At 43.7% G+C, this 21216-nt stretch overlaps 1 protein-coding gene across 2 annotated transcripts in view; it reads left to right on the top strand.

Moving 5' to 3' along the window:
• Positions 1-14229, top strand: part of snapc3 (small nuclear RNA activating complex, polypeptide 3) — a 49446-nt gene extending 35217 nt beyond the window's left edge. For both annotated transcript variants that reach the window (XM_085982640.1, XM_085982632.1), the window contains 2 exons: positions 10488-10595; positions 12200-14229. In XM_085982640.1, the coding sequence (XP_085838766.1) occupies positions 10488-10595; positions 12200-12347 (256 nt within the window). In that variant the 3' untranslated portion in view covers positions 12348-14229. The remainder of the gene's footprint in view (positions 1-10487; positions 10596-12199) is intronic.
• Positions 14230-21216: the final 6987 nt, after the last annotated feature.

Raw genomic sequence — 21216 nt, 5'->3', positions numbered from 1 at the left:
AATTCCACTCGGGTAAGTCATGATTTTTTCTTGTGATTGGCTGCTGGAGACATGTGGGTTGGGATCAAGGGGTCTCAACGGGTGACTTGTTGCGTCGGCCTCTGAGAAGCGCCACATGCTGTAGGCAAAGCTGTGGATGTCTGGTCTTGGTAAAACTGGAGGGAAAGTAAAGGATGCGCCAAATCTAAGGCCTGTTCATCCACAGCCGGTCTCGGTTTCCTGGCGGCCGCATTCACCGACAACTGTGCAAGGGTCACTATGCCAACCGCGTCAGGGTCAGAGACCCCATCTACCTGGCCGCTGTCCTCGAGTACCTTTAACGGGATGACAGCAGGAGGGGAGCCGCGCGGCAGGAGAAACTTGGCCGTCTTGGATTGTACCATATCTGAGGGCAAGGCTCCCAACTAAGGAAGAACGGAAAAGGAAGTAGAGAGGATCTTGGGACTATTGCAGGAGTGCTTCAAATGTGACCGTGAAACGCCGATCAATTTGTTTGACTTTGTAATTGATCAATATTCTTACTCACGGGCTGTGGAGAACATATTCCATGTCTCCTTCATTGCGAGGGATGGTTTTGCTGCCATTGGGCTTGACCAAGACAAACTACCTATCATTGAACCAGTAAATGAAAGTGTGGACAATGTAAGGCCACAACAACAAAAGCAACAGACAGATCAGTAGATACCAAGTGTTCCTCATCTTATTAAACCTATTACAAGTGGGTGAGTCGCCAAGTTTTACCTGCAACAGGTGAGTAAGAAGGTACTTTGTTGCTGTCAGATGATAGTGACATGTTTTAGGAGAGGAAATGAGAAACGGTTTGTGTGAATTTTGAGCTGTACGTGAATCCGCATTTTAAAATAAAATAATCCTACTGCAGATGAGTTTGTAAGATCATTAGGTGAGGCAAGAAAGCATTTTAGCAGAGGGAAGAAGAATGGTTGACACAAGTTTAACTTTTATTAGCTACTTTTTACGAAGTCCAATATTGCACCGGGGTGGATTTATGGTTTTAGTCTTGTTGCTGATGAAAGTTAATAAAACCCTTACCATAAAAAGGGAGGAAAATTGGAGCTTACTTTTGAAAATCAGAATTCTGGCGTCCAGGTTTATATTTTTAGAAATGTTGGGGCACCTCACTTTCTACAGGTCAACCCAATTAGCGCATCTGTCTGCTGAAGAACTCAAACCGCCTGCAGGCAACAAAGGTTGCCTCTTGTATTGGATGGTAGTGAGTGTGGCCAGCTGAAGGCACGGTCATCAGTGGTGGAGTGATTAAAATCAGGAATGCTCAAGAGGCCCGAATTGGAGGAGGGCAGAGATCTCGGAGGGCTGGAGGGGGTTATGTACCAGAAAGAGTAACGGTCAAAAGCAGAGTAAGGCCGGCCTGTGAGTGATGCGACAGCGGGGCCACCGATCCACCTACTCCTTTTGTTATGTTCTTATGTCCATAATTGGTTAGTGATGGCCGAATGCGCTTCCTCTCCGAGGGCAAAGGGCATGCAATGCGCATCCTGTCCAGGAGCAAAGGTCAGTGAGGGGTTGGGGGGGGGGAAGCAACCCATGATTTTTAAGAGTTTGTCTCATGATTTATGAGATGGTGGGGTTGGCATTACTGTAAACTGACTGAACCATCAGGAGAGCACATGGAGGACTTTTTCGTGACTATTTCAATATTTCTGTTGCCTTTAGCATGCAGTACTTCAGAAAGGGACCATTTGTTAGTGGTTTTCAATCCACACTGCCTTTTTTGTTTTGTCTAATTGACTCTTTCCTACCACTTGCACCGTGTCTCCTCCTGTACCCAGAAAGACTAACAATTTGGGCATTGAATTTCTCCATCAATACTATTATCACTCCATAACAATTCGGAAGAAGAAAGACTTGTATTATGCTTTAACATGTCTCTGAGAAATGCCTCAGAACCACTTCAGAGATGACTAATTATTTTGAAGTGCAGTCACTCTTGTTATGTAGGCAATGCAACAGCTGTTTTGCGGACAGCAAGATTCCAAAAGAAGCAATGACCAATCAATCCAATGGTGGCCAACACACCGCTCAAGCTTAGATACAAGCTTTCTGTTGCTCAAGAGTGGCTCTTTGATCTTTCAACATGGTGTGTCCTGAGGCAGCTGCAGCAGCATGGTACTTTAGAGGCAGGAAGTGCCATTTTGTCTTGGAGTAGAATTTTCATGGAAGCATGACCTATGTTAGGTGGTAGGGGACTGGGACTGGCATTTTCTGCAGGGAGAGGATAACAGACGGTGGTAAGTGGACAGTAGCATTGAGAGATCTGCAGCAAGCAGGAATGCTGAATGAATCTGGAGACGTTGCAGTAAACCAAGGTGAATGTGGTTTTAGCTTTGTCTGTGACTTGTTACTGATAATAGATGGAGAGTTTCAGGGTTAATAATGGTGAAACTTTTAAGATGTCGAGTGGGGTTTAATTAGATTCTTTTGGGGAGTGAAATGAAAACTGCTGATTGAAGTGCTATCTTCCTGTCCCAATATAATGTACTTGAGTTGGGGTGAGGAGAGAAACGAAGACAAATATAGTGAAATAATGTGCAAGTCTTTTAATTATCCAGGATTTACCAACTACAGGAAACTCTCGTTTAAACGGCACCTAAATATCCGGAATTCTCTATTAACCGGCAAAATTCTCACTCCGAAAACAACACCTCAATAACCGGCAATGTGTCCGAGTCTGAGTCTCCCGCGGTGGCCGAGTTAGTCAGTGGGGGTAGTTCTCCAAACTGCCACTACTCAGCTTCTTGACGCAGTCGGAACACCTCAATATTCCTGTAACAGGAGTCTGACTCTCCCGCGCTGCCGGTAGTCTCTTCTGATCCGCCATTTTACAGGGGTACTGTGCGTCTCCCACACTGCTGGTAGTCATTGCATTGCATTACCCTCAACTGGCAGTACTGTGCTTAATCAAGCATCTTCCACCATCCATTTAACACAACATTCTGTAGGTGAGTACCCAATTAATTTATACTGCACATTTCTTGATTTTTAAATTTTTCTTTGTTAAAAATAGCCTCGGTAGATAACCCTCTCCGTCATCCGGAATTTTTGATCAACCGGCTACACGCCAGTCCCGTCTGTGCCGGATACCAAAGAGTTTCCTGTACAAAGTATTTTAAAAATGTTGGTTCTGAGCTGAGTTTTGGAGGGCTGTGCCATACTTTAAACAACGGGCAGAGGTGTTTGGGTTATTTTATTTTTCCACATTCAGTTCCACCTGCGAGTGAGATGTGCGATTTATCGACCCATCAACATGTGTAATCCAAGCACACATCTGTTTCAACTGACTCGCATTTCAGAGTTGTGTTCATGCATAACTGAGTAGAAGACAGATTTCCCAACAGTAGCGAGAAACAAAGCAGGTCATTCGAAGGGCCGAATGGCCTACTCCTGCTCCTATCTTCTATGTCATGAAATCTCTGACATAGCTGTGTCGCTGTGCAACACTAGTCTGTTTTTCTGCAATACAAATGTCTTTTTCTATCACTTAGTGTCGTAATACTCCTAATAATGCTGTTTCATTATTTATCACAAAGTACTGAATTTGTTTTATTAATGGAATTATTGTGTTTTTTATTCTAAAAATTACTTAGAATATTTAGGTTACACTGAAAACATCCATAATTGTATATTTCATTTTAAGTCACTTTTACTGCATTAGATGCCTAGACTCAAGATTCATGGATCTCATGCCGTCGGTGACACTTCTGAATATGAATGAAGTGACCGCTGTAGAGTCAATGGCAGTGCAGATCTCATTGAAACATATGAGAGTCTGAGGGGTATTGACAGGATAGATGCTGAGATTGTTTCCCCTGGCTGGAGAATCTAGAACTAGGGGGACAGTCTCAGGATAAGAGGTTGTGTTCTGTGTAGATCCATTTTTGCCATCACTCTCCCAGAACCTGAGATGTAGCACATTTGTCAGAAAATGTCCTTTTTGTAGCTTATGCGTTAACATAAGAACATAAGAAATAGGAGCAGCAGTAGGCCATTTGGCCCTTTGAACCTTCTCCGCCATTCAATAAGATCATGGCTAATCTTCTACCTCATCTCCACTTTCCTGTACTATCCCCATATTCCTTGATTCCCTTAATATTCAAAAATCTATCGATCTCTGTCTTTAATATACTCAACGACTGAGCCTCCACAGCCCTCTGGGGTAGAGAATTCCAAAGATTCACCACCCTCTGAGTGAAGAAATTTCTCCTCATCTCAGACTTAAATGGCTGACCCCCTATTCTGAGACTGTGACCCCTGGCTCTAGACACCCAAGCCAGGGGAAACATCCTCCCTGCATCTACCCTGTCGAGCCCTGTAAGAATTTTATATGTTTCAATGAGATCACCTCTCCAGAGAATATAAGCCTAGTCTACTCAAACTCTCCTCATAGGACAATCCCCCCTGAATCCCCCACTATCAACATCCTGGGGGGTCACCATTAACCAGAACTTAACTGGACCAGCCACATAAATACTGTGGCAACAAGAGCAGGTCAGAGGCTAGGTATTCTGCAGCGAGTGTCTCACCTCCTGACTCCCCAAAGCCTTTCCACCATCTACAAGGTACAAGTAAGGAGTGTGATGAAATACTCTCCACTTGCCTGGATGAGTGCAGCTTCAACAACACTCAAGAAGCTCAACACCATCCAGGACAAAGCAGCCTGCTTGACTGGCACCCCATCCACCACCTTAAACATTCACTCCCTCTGCCACCGGCGTACCGTGGCTGCAGTGTGTACCAGCTACAAGATACACTGCAGCAACTCGCCAAGGCTTCTTCGGCAGCACCTCCCAAACCCACAACCTCTTCCACCTAGAAGGACAAGGGCAGCAGGCGCATGGGAACACCACCACCTCCAAGTTACACACCATCCTGACTTAGAAGTATATCGCTGGGTCAAAATCCTGGAACTCGCTACCTAACAGCACTGTGGGAGTACCATCACCACACGTTCAAGAAGGCGGCTCACCACCACCTTCTCAAGGGCAACTAGGGATGGGCAATAAATGCTGGCTTTGCCAGCGACGCCCACATCCCATAAACAATTTTTTTTTTTTTTTAAATCCCAGGAACCAGTCTGGTGAACCTTTGTTGCACTCCCTCTATGGTAAGTATATCCTTGCTTAAGTAAGGAGACCAAATCTGTACACAATACTCCAGGTGTGGTCTCACCAGTGCCCTATATAATTGCAGTAAGACTTCTTTACTCTTATATTCAAATCCTCTTGTAATAAAGGCCAACATACAATTTGCTTTCCTAATTGCTTGCTGTACCTGCATGTTAACTTTCAGTGATTCGTGTACAAGGACACCAAGGTCCCTCTGAACACCAACATTTCCCAGTCTCTCACCATTTAAAAAATCCTCTGCTTTTCTATTATTCCTACCAAAGTGGATAACTTCACATTTCTCCACATTATATTCCATTTGCCATGTTCTTGCCCACTCACTTAGTCTGTCTATATCCCTTTGAAGCCTCCATGCATCCTCCTCACAACTTATATGTTTAACAAATTTGCTGGAGTTCTTTGAGGATGTAACAAGCAGGGTGGACAAGGGTGAGCCAGTGGATGTGGTGTATTTGGATTTCCAGAAGGCATTCGATAAGGTGCCACATAAAAGGTTACTCCATAAGATAAGAGCTCATGGAGTTGGGGGTAATATATTAGCATGGATAGAGAATAGCTAACTAACAAAGCAGAGAGTCGGGATAAATGGGTCATTTTCTGGTTGGCAAACGTTAACTAGTGGGGTGCCACAAGGATCGGTGCTGGGGCCCCAACTATTTACAATCTACATTAATGACTTGGATGAAGGGATCGAGTGTAATGTAGCCAAGTTTGTGGATGATACGAAGATGGGTGGGAAAGCAAGTTGTGCAGAAGACTCAAAGAATCTGCAAAGGGATATACAGGAAACTTTTTTATCCGGGACCGGCGTGGTGCCGGTTTATCAAAAAGTCCGGATTACAGAGAGTTATAGTAAAAGGTACGAGAGCTCCATACACAGCAACAAATCCAGGCTTCCCTGTTGCTTAGCAACAGGTGGAGGAACCCCAGCCACAAGATCCAGGCGTCACTGTTGCTTAGCAACAGGTGCAGGAACCCCGGCCACATGATCCAAGCGTCCCTGTTGCTTAGCAACAGGTGCAGGAACCCTGGCCACACGATCCAAGCATCCCTGTTGCTTAGCAACAGGTGCAGGAACCCCGGTTACACAGCCACAGATCCAGGAACGGCCACTAATAATGAAGTAAAACTTACCTGAACCTACTCCTGAATTTTGCCGGTTAAGAGATTTCCGGTTATTTAGGTGCCGGTAAATCGAGAGTTTCCTGTAGATAGGCTAGGTGAGTGGGCAAACATTTGGCAGATGGAGTATAATATGGGAAAGTGCGAGGTTATCCACTTGGGCATGAAAAATAAAAAAGCAAACTTATTTAAATGGAGAGAGATTACAAAATGCTACAGTTCAGAGGGACCTGGGGGTCCTTGTGCATGAAACACAAAGTTAGCATGCAGGTACAGCAAGTAATCAAAAAGGAAAATGGAATGTTGGCCTTTATTTCAAGGGGGTTGGAGTATAAAAGCAGGGAAGTCCTGCTACAACTGTACAAGGTATTGGTGAGACCACACCTTGAGTACTGCGTACAGTTTTGGTCTCCTTATTTAAGGAAGGATATACTTGCATTGGAGGCAGTTCAGAGATGATTCACTAGGTTAATTCCAGAGATGAGGGGTGTTTGACTTATGATGAAAGGTTGAGCAGGCTGGGCCTATACTCATTGGAATTTAGAAGAATGAGAGGTGATCTTATCGAAACATATAAGATATTGAGGGGGCTCGACAGGGTAGATGCAGAGAGGACGTTTCCCCTCATGGGGAAATCTAGTACTCAGGGGCACAGTCTCAGAATAAAGGGTCACCCTTTTAGAACTGAGATGAGGAGGAACTTCTTCTCTGAGGGTTGTAAATTTGTGGAATTCTCTGCCCCAGAGAGCTGTGGAGGCTGGGTCATTAAATACATTTAAAGTGGAGAGAGACACATTTTTGCAAGATAAGGGAGTGAAGGGTTATGGGGAGCGGGCTGGGAAGTGGCTTTGAGCCCGAGATCAGCCATGATCTTATTGAATGGCGGCGCAGGCTCGAGGGGCCAAGTGGCCTATTCCTGCTCCTATTTCTTATGTTCTTTTTACATTCCCACGCAGCTTTGTATCATCAGCAAACTTGAATCTATTAATGGCCCAGAAATTCGGGTCGGGGGCTTCCCGCAGGTGCCAGCCCCCGACCTGCACTTACCTAGCACCGGCCGTTGTGCTGTGGGCCCGCGTGGGATTCCGATCCTGGGCCGCCTCCAACTGCCGGCGTGCAGTGCTTGCGTATCCCAGGGGTGCAGTTAGTTCGATGCGTCCCCTGGGATCACGTGGACCATGGAGAGCCAATGGTAGCAGGGAATGCTTTATTCACAAGTTTGACAGGAAGAGCTGTCAAACCTATAAATACTATAAGCCCCAAAACATCACTAAAACTTCAAATAATTTTTTTTTAAAACATCACATTTTTAAAATAACTATAAATTACATGAAATAACTTTTAAACAATAATTTAAATTTTTGGAAAAATTAATTACATTTTCTAACGGGGCTAAAAATAAACTTACCTTTAAAGTATTTAAAAAAAATAAAAATAAACCTGTGGAAAAAATGTTTTAATTTTAATTAATTCACCACTTACCTTGTTAAAAGCAGGCCTTGCGCCGCCTTTTTAAAAGTGTAACTGCTGGAGACTTTTTTTTGCAGGTTTCTCCGGGAGGGTAAGTTCGATGCGCACGCGCTGCCTCTCCGGCACACGCGTTCCACCTGTCAACCCCATCTTTCAGGGGAACGGAAGTGCCGGTTTCCCGCGCATGCGCAGTGCATGCACGAAACCGGCGCTTTCGTTGGGCCTACGCGTGAGTACCCTGTGCGTACTCACGCGTTGGGACCTGAATTTCTGGACCATTACATTTGGTCCCCTCGTCTAAATCACTGATGTAGATTGTGAATAGCTGAGTGCCAAGCACTAGTTACAGCGTGCCAACCCGAAAATGACCTGTTTATTCCTACTATCTGTTTTCTGTCTGTTAACCATGTTAGTATATTACCCCCAATCCCATGAGCCCTAATTTTGTTTAATAACCTCGTGTGGCACCTTATCGAATGCCTTCTGAAAATCCAAATACACCACATCCACTGGTTCCCCCTTAACTATTCTGCTAGTTACAACCACAAAAGATTCTAACAGATTTGTCAAAAACGATTTCCCTTTCATAAATCTGTGTTGACTCTGCCCAATCCTATTATTATTTACTAAGTGCCCTGTTACCACGTCTTTAATACTAGATTTTAGCATTTTTCCTACTACTGATAGGCTAACTGGTCTGTAGTTCCCCATTTTCTCTCTCCCTCTCTTAAATAGTGGGGTTACTTTTGCTACCTTCCAATCTGTGGGAACTGTTCCAGAATCTCTGGAATTTTGGAAAATGACAACCAAGATACATCCACTATCTGTATAGCCACCTCTTTCAAAACCCTAGGATGTAGGCCATCAGGTCCATGGGATTTATCGGCTTTCAGTTCCATTAATTTCTCCAGTATTTTTTTTACTAATACCAATTTCTTTCAGTTCCTCATTCTCGCTAGAGCCTTGGTTCTCCACTATTTCCAGGAGCTTTTTTGCGTCTTCCGTGAAGACAGACACAAAGTATTTGTTTAATTTCTCTGCCATTTCCTTATTCCCCATTATAACTACTCCTGTCTCAGCCTGTAAGAGACCCACATTTACTTTCGCTAATCCTTTTTACATACTGTGATCAACCACCACCTAGACCGAAGGGTGTGTTGATGCCTGAAGCGGCGGGAATGGAGGACACAAGTACAGTCACAAGATTGGTAAATGAAATACAGCAACTAGCTGTGTTTTATTTTTAGAAAACGGGGAGAATAGGTTCACGTCTGTCAACATCCAATAAATCAGTTTTCTCCAAAAACAATAAGCCAGGGTTACTTTACCACTGGATCTTTCTCAGCCGGTCCAGGGATCGCCTCTCCTAAGGCTCTGGCCTGGTCCTCTCTCAGGACCCCTTTCCCTGGCCCTGAAGGGATGCACTAGTTTGCCTTTTGAACTAGTGAGCTAATGGGTAGATTTGCCTCAGGTGTGTTGGAGGTGGGTGTGGCCTTCACCTGAATTGGAGTGAGAGGGGGACTTTGTCTCCATCTGGTGGCCACATACCATCCATCCACCACAAACCGCCCCCATAGCTCACAATACCTATAGAATCTTTCACAGTCTGTTTTTACATCTCTTGCTAGTTTACTCTCATTCTATTTTCCCTTTCTTTATCAATTTCTTGGTCCTCCTTTGCTGAATTCTAAAAGTTGGGCCATCCCTGAGTTGATCTGTGCCTTTTGGTAGTGTTGGTTGAGAGAGGTATGTTGGCTAGGCAGCAGGAAAACTCCCTGCCTTTCTTCAAGTCATGCCATGGGATCTTTAACGTTCACCCGAACAGGCAGATGGAACCAAGGTTTAATGTCTCATTTGAAGGATAGCACCTCTGACAATACAGTACTCCCTCCATACTGCGTTGGAATGTCTGCCCTAGCTTATGTGCCCAAGTCCAAGACTGAGATGTGCCAGGCATTAGCTTCCCTTCTGTCCTCATAATACTCCTGCAAACACCTTGGCATCTGAGAGATGGACAACCCTAGGACTCGATCTCCCAGCCTCCTTATTGGGAGCTTAGCATGGAATTGTTTGAACTAGCATTTGAAAAACTGTATATAGAACAAAGCAGCTCTGAAAATTCATTTGATATGTTTCCCCTTAAGCCAGAGAGAGCCGTTTTTACGCACACAATTGGCTGCCCCTTCTCATATACTGTAAAAAATGTCTTCTTTTTGTGTGAGGTTTTTTCTGCTCCTTTTTTCCGGTTTCATGTATTTTGGTGCTGCATGTCGTTCTCTTGCCAGGTGGTTGAGAATGTGATCTGTCTGTCACAGCTCTGCCAGCACCATCCCTTAACTAGCTTAGGGGGGCAGGAAGTGAGAATCGGCCAGTGTAACTTTCCTTTTTTTGTTCTTCCCTCAACTTGTGTAAAAATGCAGAATCTGAGCTTGGAGCCTCTTCCTGACAGTACAGCTGAAATTAGAAATTCTTAATGAACTTGCATCTTACTATTCTGTGGCATAGTCCATTACAGCTCTAAAATGCTAGACACCCATAAAACTAAATAAAAGGAATTTGTAAGGGGTTTTCTATGGAAAGTGTAAATATCTTTAATCATTCAATGCATAGTGTATAGAATGTAACTGTAAACCAAAGTACTTGGTACCATTACCCTCCGAGCACACTATATAATTCTTGTGATGAAGTTCAGAACTGACATAAGCACTAACACTTATTTATTTGCTGTCACAGAGTTGTCCATCGTGATGATTGCCTGGATAAAACATTGTACCCTTGTGTGATCAAAAAACCCTGGATGTGGACTCGGAAATGTTCTGTTTGCAAGTTATATATAGTCCGGTAGGTAGTGTGCTGTTTTATAATGTGTTAAAGACCTTCGTAGTTTGTGTTATTCACAGAAGTGCTTCGGGTAGGTGGGAAGGGGCAGCAATGCTCTGCTTTATGAATCAACTTTTTTTCCTTTGGCAAGTCGTGTGTCTGATGTGCACAGAAACTCCTCGCTACGCTTCAGAATCTTCAAACTGAACTGCGAGAGCCGCTTGAATAAAGTCTGTTTGCTTACAATGCAGTGCGCGCACTGTCCCCTTGAGGACACACTCCACTTAAGCCTGGAGTACTTAGGGCAGATTAGCAGGAGTCAGTCCTTGGGGTAGGTGTGGCAGGGCAGCAAAATGTGTGTATGAGTTAAAACTATGCACCTTACTTAACACACTGCTTGTCCAGCTAGGACCACCCTGCTCACTAGGGCACTAGCTCGCTTAGTCATCTGAAGCTGAGTGGGAAGACTCTGCTCCCAGTGACTGGTCTCATCAATACATCTGGTATTCCATATCTGATCAAACAGCAAAGGTCCCCTGCAGCAGTGTAGGCCTGCCTGACTCAGATTATCGAGCCAGAGGACTGTTCCAATATACAATTGACTGGTTTATTGTTTTAAAGCCAATTTGACCCAAAAAGACCCCACCAAAGATAATCTCAGATCACAGTTGCTAAAAGATTTTATTGTTGCAGTTTTCTTCCCTGTTCTCTTTGACAATGCACTCTGGACTGTTAACAATGAGAATAGGTAACTATTTGTCTCCAGAGTATATAATTTAGCTGATGGTAGGGGCACAGTTGTGGGATGGGGCATCATTCATTGCTCAACATTCATCCTGTGCCATCGAGGCACATAAGGCAGTAGCCAGTCGACGACATCCAGTATCGTCTTTGGCTCTTACCTCCAGCTCCTGTAACTGCAGCTGCATCCGTCGTTGAGTTGTGTAGAGTTCCTCTTGGTCGATCCCTAGCTCTCTCCCTTCGTGGCTTCCAATTCCATGTCTGCTTATAGATCCTTGTGTCAGGCATGATCAGAATGTGGCCATTATAGCTCCATCTTCTCTCCCGGATTGTTCAAGTGGTGGCATCTGTGCTCTCTGAAGTACACTTTCATTTGTCAGTTTGTTAAACCATCTAATAAAGAGCTGCCGCAGGCATCTACACTGGAGGTTGTTGAGCTTCTTTTGGATGGATTTGTTGGACCACCACATTTCTGATTCCTACAGCCAGTGCATTGCTCTTTAAAGTGGGTTGCAAAAATTTTTTATTAACACCACCGAGAAGGTCCCATCAAAAACCAGCATAGGTTTGCTCCTCACCAAACCAGAAGGTGTAAAGAGGAGGTGGGCAGAGCACTTTCACAATAGATGTGCCCGTGGTAGCGGTGGCATCGTGGCAAGCTGACCAGTGTGTGAATGAGCCTATGTCGAGCAGGAAGGTTTGATCAAAGAAAATCAGAGGGGGAAGGAATTGTCGCCACATAAATGTGTACAAAAACCTCTGAGTAGGCAGAATGAAAATGATGAGATAATGTGCTCCACCCTGGTTGTGGGAGTATGAAAATGGCTATTGCCGTCCAAGCATCATTTTTTAAAATTGCATCACTGTTTTCTTGTTTGTTCCAGATGGGTGACCAACAATGATAGTTTTGCCCCCGAGGACCCATGCTTCTTCTGTGACCTTTGTTTCAGGATGCTTCACTACGATGCCGATGGCAATAAAATGGGAGAATTTGTTGCATATCCTTATGTTGATCCGGGAATATTTAATTGAAAGCTATGTCAAAGTAGCCAAGTCTGTTTCCTGTGGGATGCTAAATTCTGCCCAGTTTGTCCTAAGGAGGTCTGACTGACATTGGTGGAATAGCTTTGACTGAACTTTTACAACTGAACAGTGCCGAAGTTTCCACGAGGCGTATATACTCCGAATAAAGTGGGAAAAAAACTCTGAACAATGACTAATCGCACACGAGTATCCACTTTCATCATTGACAAAACAGCTTAAGAGCCCACTGTTATAAATTCCAAAGTATTCTGTTTTATGCAGTAGGCTGAATAGATTTAAGAAATTGGCTAAACTGTGGCTGTGGTTTATGGTGTAATGTCAGCTGGGAATATGCCTATGTGGTGGTTTCACGTGACAACCAGTTACTTTCGGCTCCACAGCCCTCCATCCTTGGCCCTCTGATTCATAGTCTGCCATTCTTCCAGAGGATTTCCTTTGTGTTCTCAAAAATATCTATTGTGGGAGCTGGGTTGTGTAGTAGGTTAGATACTGGCCTTTAACTTCAGGGACCGAGCTTCAAACCTAACCCAGACTGATGTGAATGGAAGTCTCTCTGCCTGCTGGCTGTAAAGGGGCCCTATGTTTGGGCAGTCTCTATCCAGTTCCTGGTGGATATAGGCTTCTAAGCACAACTGGATTTGGCACCAATTGCCAATCTCACTCAGGCCAAAGGATGTGGGCGATGATCATTTTTATACTGGTGCAGTAGGGTGTGTTCCTCTAAAGTTGAGGCAGAGCCATGTTTTTGAGGCGGAGTAACGAGCTTTACCTGATCTGAGTGCTCGTTGCTGACAGTAGGTGTCTGAAATGGAAAGTGATCCATTCCTCAGCACCAATATCCCTCACCTCAAGCACCGAAATTAAAAAACTTATTAAAACATCTGTTAATTTTAATGTCTCTTCGATGACTAATAAAGGGCTGTAATTGGTAGTAAAGTGATCCAGTAAATGTAAATAAAGACCCTGTGTTCACCACTGAAAAGTAAAACAACTCTGCACACATCTAAATCATCTGCCATTTCCACAGATGGCCGAATGGGCAGATCGCACTATCCCCTAAAATAACATTAATGAATAATTACTTGCGACAGATTACTTGTCGGGTCCAACTAGGAAAATATGTCTCCGAAAGCGCGCAGTACAATCATAGCTCCTTCATGGTGTCTTGTTGGGAAGGGGAAGAAAGGTACTGTATGCCATCGGCCTTTTAGAGCAAGATAGTTTAATTTAGACTGTTGCGTAGCTTTGTTTTTCTCCCTTAGTGAAGGCAGGGGTGGAGTGGTCTTATCTGACTGAATTTGAATAAAGCCATAGAGGATAAATGATGAGCATGGAGATGTGATTTGTATTGCACAAATGGACTGACCTAGTCCTAGTGACAGTTAATGGTCTGCCCATGACTGGGATACAGATCGTTTTCCACGGATTCTTGCCCTGTATTCTTTTTGTGCTACATGTTGGATGTAAATAATAATTTCATTGATTATGTACGCTTTTAACTTTTTTAATTCGATTGAACTCTGTAACTCCAGTGACGCGGCTATTCTCAATTGTGGTGTCATCTCCACGAATACAAAAAAACTTGGAATCCAATTCCTGTGTTTATTTTTAATCTTCCATTTATGTGGTGGTGTTCTTCAAACTTTGGAGAAGCTTAGGCAGGTTATTCCCTGGTAGATTTATTGCTGGTATCTGAGCTCTGCCTAGTGGCAGAACATGGGTACTGCACTACATCCCTTTCCACACAGTATTTTCTGCCTGTAATAATTTATTGACATTGTTAACCGTGTTTGTGTCCGCATTTTGATTTGAAAGCACTGTACTTTGAATGTCTTAACAATATTAAAATGTATGGCATTTGCCGATTGGACGCGGTGGTGGAGTGCCTATGTCACTGGACTAGTAGTCCAGAGGTATGGACTAAGAATCTAGAGTTCAGCTCCATTTGCAATTTCTCAGATAATGAATCAATCCATGCCCGCAAGCAGAAAGCCGTGAACGTCCAGGCTTGGGCTGATAAGTGGCAAGTAACATTTGTGCCATGCAATGAGCATCTCCAACGAGAGAGTCTAACCACCTCCCCATGACATTCAGTGACATAACAATCGCCAAATCCCTCACCATCAACACCCTGGGGGGTTGTCATTGACCAGCCATGTTAATGCCATGATTACTAGAGCAGGTCAGAGGCTGAGTATTCTGCTGCGAGTGACTCACTATCTGATTCCCCGAAGCGCCTCCACCACCTACAAGGCACAAGTCAGGAGTATGATGGAATACTCTCCACTTGCCTAGATTGGTGCAGCTCTAACACAAAATGCTCAACACCAATGTTCCCTCTGGGCCGGTGGCTCCTTTAATTGAAAATTCTGCGTACGTGCGTTTTTTTTCCATTTATAAGCCGGCTGCCGGGACCTCCAGAGAACTAGGCGGCCGTGCAGCTTAAAGGGAACATTGCGCGACACCATTCTGGACGAATTAGTCCGCTTGATTGGCAGCCCATCCTCTACCTCAAACATCTACTCTCCCCGCCACGGGTGTACTGTGGCTGCTCTGTGTACTATTCAATTCAATTCAATTCAAATGCTTTATTGGCATGAAAGTTTACAGGGAACCATATTGCCAAAGCTTACATAACAAAAAGTACAGTTTTCCAACATTCTGTAGGTGTCAAACAATTTTGACCTTCGTTGGGTACATACAATATAAACAATATTAATTTAAACAGTCGTACCTCGTTGGGTACATTCAGTATTAATTTTAAACAGTCCTCAGGTTGTGACATGTTGTTACATATTTGGCACCAAGGTATGGTCTGTCTCCTTCTCCCAGGACTAATCTTAATTTTGACAGGTCATCCAATTCCTTGAAATCTGGGGTTGTTTGGCTGAGCTTGTCAAATAATATGTTTCTTGATGTGTTGAATTTTTCGCATTTTAGGAGGAAATGCATCTCTGTCTCAACCTCGCCGGCCAGACATTGATCACATATTCTATTCTCTCTAGGCTGCCAGGATTTCTTGTATCTCCCTTTTTCAATTGCCAGTTGGTGGTCGCTTAGTCTGTACCTGGTGAGGGTCTGTCTCTGTTTTGTGTCTCTGATGGTCGAGAGATAGTCTGCCAGTTTATATTCTCTTTTTAGGGCCCGGTAACATTCTAATCTGCTTTGGCTTTTGGTTATTTTGTTCCAATGTTCCAGGTAGGTTTCTTTGCATTGTTTAATGATTTGGTTCACTCGGATTGGTGTTTGGACGGCAGTGTTGGTCTGGGACTGGTCAGGGTCCGGCTGAGTAGGAGTACTTAGTTTCAGTAGCAGCTGACTCAGGGGACTCTTTTTTCTGGGTTTAGCTCTTGGGTCTGGAAGGCTTTAAAATGAAGGGTGGCTGGGGAGCTAGATTTGAGGTGATTTAGGAAGTTTAGTGCTCGTTTTTGGATGTTTATTATCTGGGTATCTGCCTAGTTCGGCTCTGCATGCATTTGTTGGTGTTTTCCTTTGGGTGCGAAGGATGCTTCGGCAAAATTCTGCATGTAGGGCTTCTATTGTGTGTTTTTCCCATTTAGTGTAGCTATGGTGATTGAGCGGGCCCCATACTTCACTACCGTACAGCGCAATGGGCAGGATTATGCTGTCAAATATTTTGAGCCAGATTTTGATTATCCACATGGTTCCTTCGGCAGCACCTCCCAAACCTGCAACCTACACCATCTAGAAGAGCAAGGGCAGCAAGTACACGGGAACACCATCAACTCCAAGTCACACACCGTCCCGATTTAGAAACATAGAAGATAGGAGCAGGAGTAGGCCATTCGGCCCCTCCAACCTGTTCCGTCATTTAATGAGATCATGGCTGATCATCCAAATTCAGTACCCTGTCCCTGCTTTCTCCCCATATCCCTTGATCCCTTTAGCCTTAAGAAATATATCTAACTCCTTCTTGAATATATTTAATGAATTGGCCTCCACTGCCTTCTGTGGTAGAGAATTCCACAGGTTCACCACTCTCTGGGTGAAGAAATTCCTCCTCATCTCAGTCCTAAATGGCTTACCCCTTATCCTTAGATATTGCCTACCCTAGTGGCCCAGAGTGTGATACAATTGCACGGCTTGCTAAGCCATTTCCGAGGGCAGTTAAGAGTCAACCACATTGGTGGAGAACTGGAGTCACATATAGGCCAGACTGGGTAAGGACGGCAGGTTTCCTTAAAGGACATTATTGAACCAGTTGGGCTTTTTATGACAACCTGACAGCTTCTTGGGTCACTTTTACTGATACCAGCTTTTTTTGTGAAATTAATTCAACTACAGTAATATCCTCTAGTGGAATTTGAACTCACTTTCCTGGATTATTAATCCAGGCCTCTGAATGAGCCCAGTAAAAACCACGACAATTTTGTACATGAAAAGAAATAATTAAATGTGCTCCTTTTAACTTTCCTTGGTCCTAGGTGAAGTGTTGAGAAGAAACCTATGAAATGCCAAATTTACTGCAACAGGAAAAGAACCAAATTGAGCAGCACAAGGGTCATTTTGAGCTCATTTGTCATATCACTTTTGCCATTTAACCAGCCCCCGTTACCCATTTAAGCACATTACAGGTTACTCTATTTCTTTTCCTGTGTGTATGTTTGTTTTTTCCTGCCCTTCCTTTTTTTGTTCCTTTTTAAATGCTGTTCACCTGTATAAAACACTAGTTCGGCCCCAGCTGGAGTATTGTGTCCAATTCTGGGCACCACACTTTAGGAAGGACGTGAAGGCTTTGGAGAGGGTGCAGAAGAGATTTGCTAGAATGGTACTGCGATAAGGGATTAGTTATGTGAATAGACTTGCATTTATATAGCACCTTTCATGACCACCGGATGCCCCAAAGCTCTTTACAGCCAATGAAGTACTTTTTGAAGTGTACTCACTTTTGTAATGTAGGAACGCGGCAGCCAATTTGCGCATAGCAAGCTCGCACAAACAGTAATGTGATAATGACCAGATAATGGGAGAAAGGGAAGTGCAACGAGACCTGGGTGTCCTTGTGCACCAGTCGCTGAAGGTAAGCATGCAGGTGCAGCAGGCGGTTAAGAAGGCAAATGGCATGTTGGCCTTCATAGCGAGAGGGTTTGAGTACAGGAACAAGGATGTCTTGCTGCAGTTGTACAGGGCCTTGGTGAGACCACATCTTGAGTATTGTGTGCAGTTTTGGTCACCTTATCTGAGGAAGGATGTTCTTGCCATGGAAGGAGTTCAGTGAAGATTCACCAGGCTGATAACCTGGGATGGCAGGAATGACGTATGAGGAGAGATTGGGTCGATTGGGCTTGTACTCGCTGGAGTTTAGAAGAATGAGAGGGGATCTCATTGAAACTTATAAAATTCTGACAGGACTGGGCAGACTAGATGCAGGATGTTCCCGATGGTCGGGGAGTCCAGAACCAGGGGTCACAGTCTAAGGATAAGGGGTAGGTCTTTTAGGACAGAAATGAGGAGGAATTTCTTCACCCAGAGAGTGGTGAACCTGTGGAATTCTCTACCACAGAAGGCAGTAGAGGCCAGTACATTAAATATATTCAAGAAGGAGTTGGATATATTTCTTATGGCTAAAGGGATCAAGGGGTATGGGGAGAAAGCAAGGACCGGGTACTGAATTTGGATGATCAGCCATGACCGCATTGAATGGCGGAGCAGGCTCGAGGGGCCGAATGGCCTACTCCTGCTCCTATCTTCTATGTTTCTATCTGTTTTAGTGATGTTGATTGAGGGATAAATATTGGCCAGGTCACTGGGCTAACTCCCCTGCTCTTAGAAATCGTGCTATGGGATCTTTTACGCCCACCGGAGTGGGCAAACGGGGCCTCGGTTTAATGTCTCATCTGACGTACGGCACCTCCAACAATGCAGCACTCCCTCGGTACTGCACTGGAGTGTCAGCCTAGACTTTTTGTGCTCAAGTCTCTCTCGTGGGACTTGAACCAACAATCTTCAGACTCAGAGGCAAGGGTGCGACCAACTGAGCCACAGCTGACATAATAGACTGGTAAAGCTGGGGTTCTCTTTCAAGCAGAGATGGCTAAGAGGAGATTTGATAGAGGTTTAAAATCACGAATGGTTTTGATAGAGTAAATAAAGGGAAACACTTCAATGCCTGAAGGGTCAATAACGAGAAGGGACAGATTTAAGGTGTTTGGCAAAATCATGGGGAAGCGTCAAGAGGAAAATCTTTTGTGCAACAAGTGGTCAGGATTTGCAATGCATTACTTGATAGGGTGGTGGATACAGATTCAATAGTAGCGTTAAGGGGAATTGGAAAACATTTTTGCAGGTATATGGAGAAAAAGCAGGGAGTGGGACAAAGGCTCATTCATCTTCATGTACGTGCTGTTATATCCTCGCTTTATCTTGTTTTTCCAAATTGTGTGCCGCCTTCTGGACCTTCCATTTCTGTATTGCAGTCCACTGGCACCATCTGGGCCTGGTCTAAAAATGTGTTTTTACATCCACATTGCTTAGCCATGTCACATCTGCTTAGACAGATTCACAAACATCATTTATACTGGTTGAGTGACTCATTAGTCGCTCGAGAAATGTTAAAGGATCGTTTGTACAGTTGCACGACTAATTTTGTGCCTTTCCCATTTAAAAAAAATCACATGCACCAATTTTGTTTTCAATGAAACAAAAAAAGGAAAATATAGCCTAAGTGGATAAGAACATAAATAGGAGCAGGAGTAGGCCATTTGGCCCTTCGAGCCTGCTCTGCCATTTAATAAGATCATGGCTGATCTTCTACCTCCTCACCACGTTTCTGCACTGTCCCCAAATCCCTTAATATTCAAAAATCTATCTGTCTTGAATATACTCAACAACTGAGCCTCCACAGCCCTCTGGGGTAGAGAATTCCAAAGATTCACCACCCCGAGTGAAGAAATTTCTCATCAGTCCTAAATGACGACCCCTTATTCTGAGACAGTGATCCCTGCTTCTAGACTCCCCAGCCAGGGGAAACATCCTCCCTGCATCTACCCTATCAAGCCCTGTAAGGATTTTATATGTTTCAATGAGATCACCTCATTCTTCTAAACTCCAGAGAATATAGGCCTAGAGTACTCAATCTCTCCTCATAGGACAATCCCCCCCCATCCCAGGAACCAGTCTGGTGAACCTTCATTGCACTCCCTCTATGGCAAGTATATCCTTCCTTAGGTAAGGAGACCAAAATTGTACACAATACTCCAGGTGTGGTCTCACCAGGGCCCTGTATAATTGCAGTAAGATGTCTTTACTCTTATTCTCAAATCCTCTTGTAATAAAGGCCAACATACAATTTGCTTTCCTAATTGCTTGCTGTACCTGCATGTTAACTTTCAGTGATTCATGTACAAGGACACCCAGGTCCCTCTGAACACCACCATTTAAAAAACACTGCTTTTCTATTTTTCCTGCCAAAGTGGGTAACTTCACATTTCTCCATATTATATTTCATTTGCCATGTTCTTGCTCACTCACTTAGGCTGTCTATATCCCCTTGAAGCCTCCTTGCATCCTCCTCACAACTTACATTCCCACCCAGCTTTGTATCATCAGCAAACTTGGATATATTGCATTTGGTCCCCTCATCCAAATCATTGATGTAGATTGTGAATAGCTGAGGCCCAAACATTGATTCTTGCAGTACACCACTAGTTACAGCCTGCCAACCTGAAAATGACCATTTATTCCTACTCTCTGTTTTCTGTCCGTTAACCAATCCTCAATCCATGCTAGTATATTACCCCCAATCCCATGCACCCTAATTTTGCTTAATAACCTCTTGTGTGGCACCTTATTGAAATACAAATACACCACATTCACTGGTTCCCCCTTATCTATTCTGCAAGTTACCACCTCAAAAAACTCCAACAGATTTGTCAAAACACTATTTTCCTTTTATAATCCGTGTTGACTGTGTCCAATCCTATTATTGTCTAAATAACAGAAAATGCTGGAAAAACTCAGCAGGCCAGGCAACATCCATGGAGAAAAAAAATAGAGTCAACGTTATTATTTTCTAAGTGCCCTGTTACCATGTCCTTAATAATAGATTCTAGCATTTTCCCTACTACTGATGTCAGGCTAACTGGTCTGTAGTTCCGTTTTCTCTCTCCCTCCTTTCTTAAATAGCGGGGTTACATTTGCTACCTTCCAATTCACCGGAACCGTTCTAGAATCTGTGTAATTTTGGAAAATGACAACCAATGCATCCACTATCTCTATAGCCAACTCTTTCAAAACTCTAGGATGTAGGCCATCAGGTACCGGGGATAAATCAGCTTTCAGTCCCATTAATTTCTCCAGTACTATTTTTTTTACTAATACTAATTTCTTTCAGTTCCTCATTCTCGCTAGAACCTTGGTTCACCACTATTTCCGGGAAATTTTTTGCATCTTCTTCCCCAAAGACAGATACAAAAGTATTTGTTTAGTTTCTCAGCCATTTCCTTATTCCCCATTATAATTTCTCCTGTCTCACATTTACTTTTGCTAATCTTTCCTTTTTACATACCTATAGAAGCTTTTACAGTCTGTTTTTATGTCTCTTGCTAGTTTACTCTCTCATTCTATTTTCCTTTTATCAATTTCTTGGTCCTCCTTTGCTGAATTCTAAAATCCTCCCAATCCTCAGGCTTACTACTCTTTTTGGCAACATCATATGCCTCTTCCTTTGATCTAATACTATCTTTAACTTCTCGTTAGCCACGGTTGGACCACTTTTCCTGTGGGGTTTTTGTGCCTTAAAGGAATATATATTTGTTGTAAATTATGTATTAATTCTTTAAATGCTAGCCATTGCCTGTCTACCGTCATACCTTTTAATGTAGTTTCCCAATCTACC

This window comes from Somniosus microcephalus, chromosome 1 (genome assembly GCF_052327205.1).
Source record: "Somniosus microcephalus isolate GS21.2 chromosome 1, FLI_Smic_1.0, whole genome shotgun sequence".
Lineage (NCBI taxonomy): Eukaryota > Metazoa > Chordata > Chondrichthyes > Squaliformes > Somniosidae > Somniosus > Somniosus microcephalus.
This window is presented reverse-complemented; position numbering and strand designations above follow the sequence as displayed.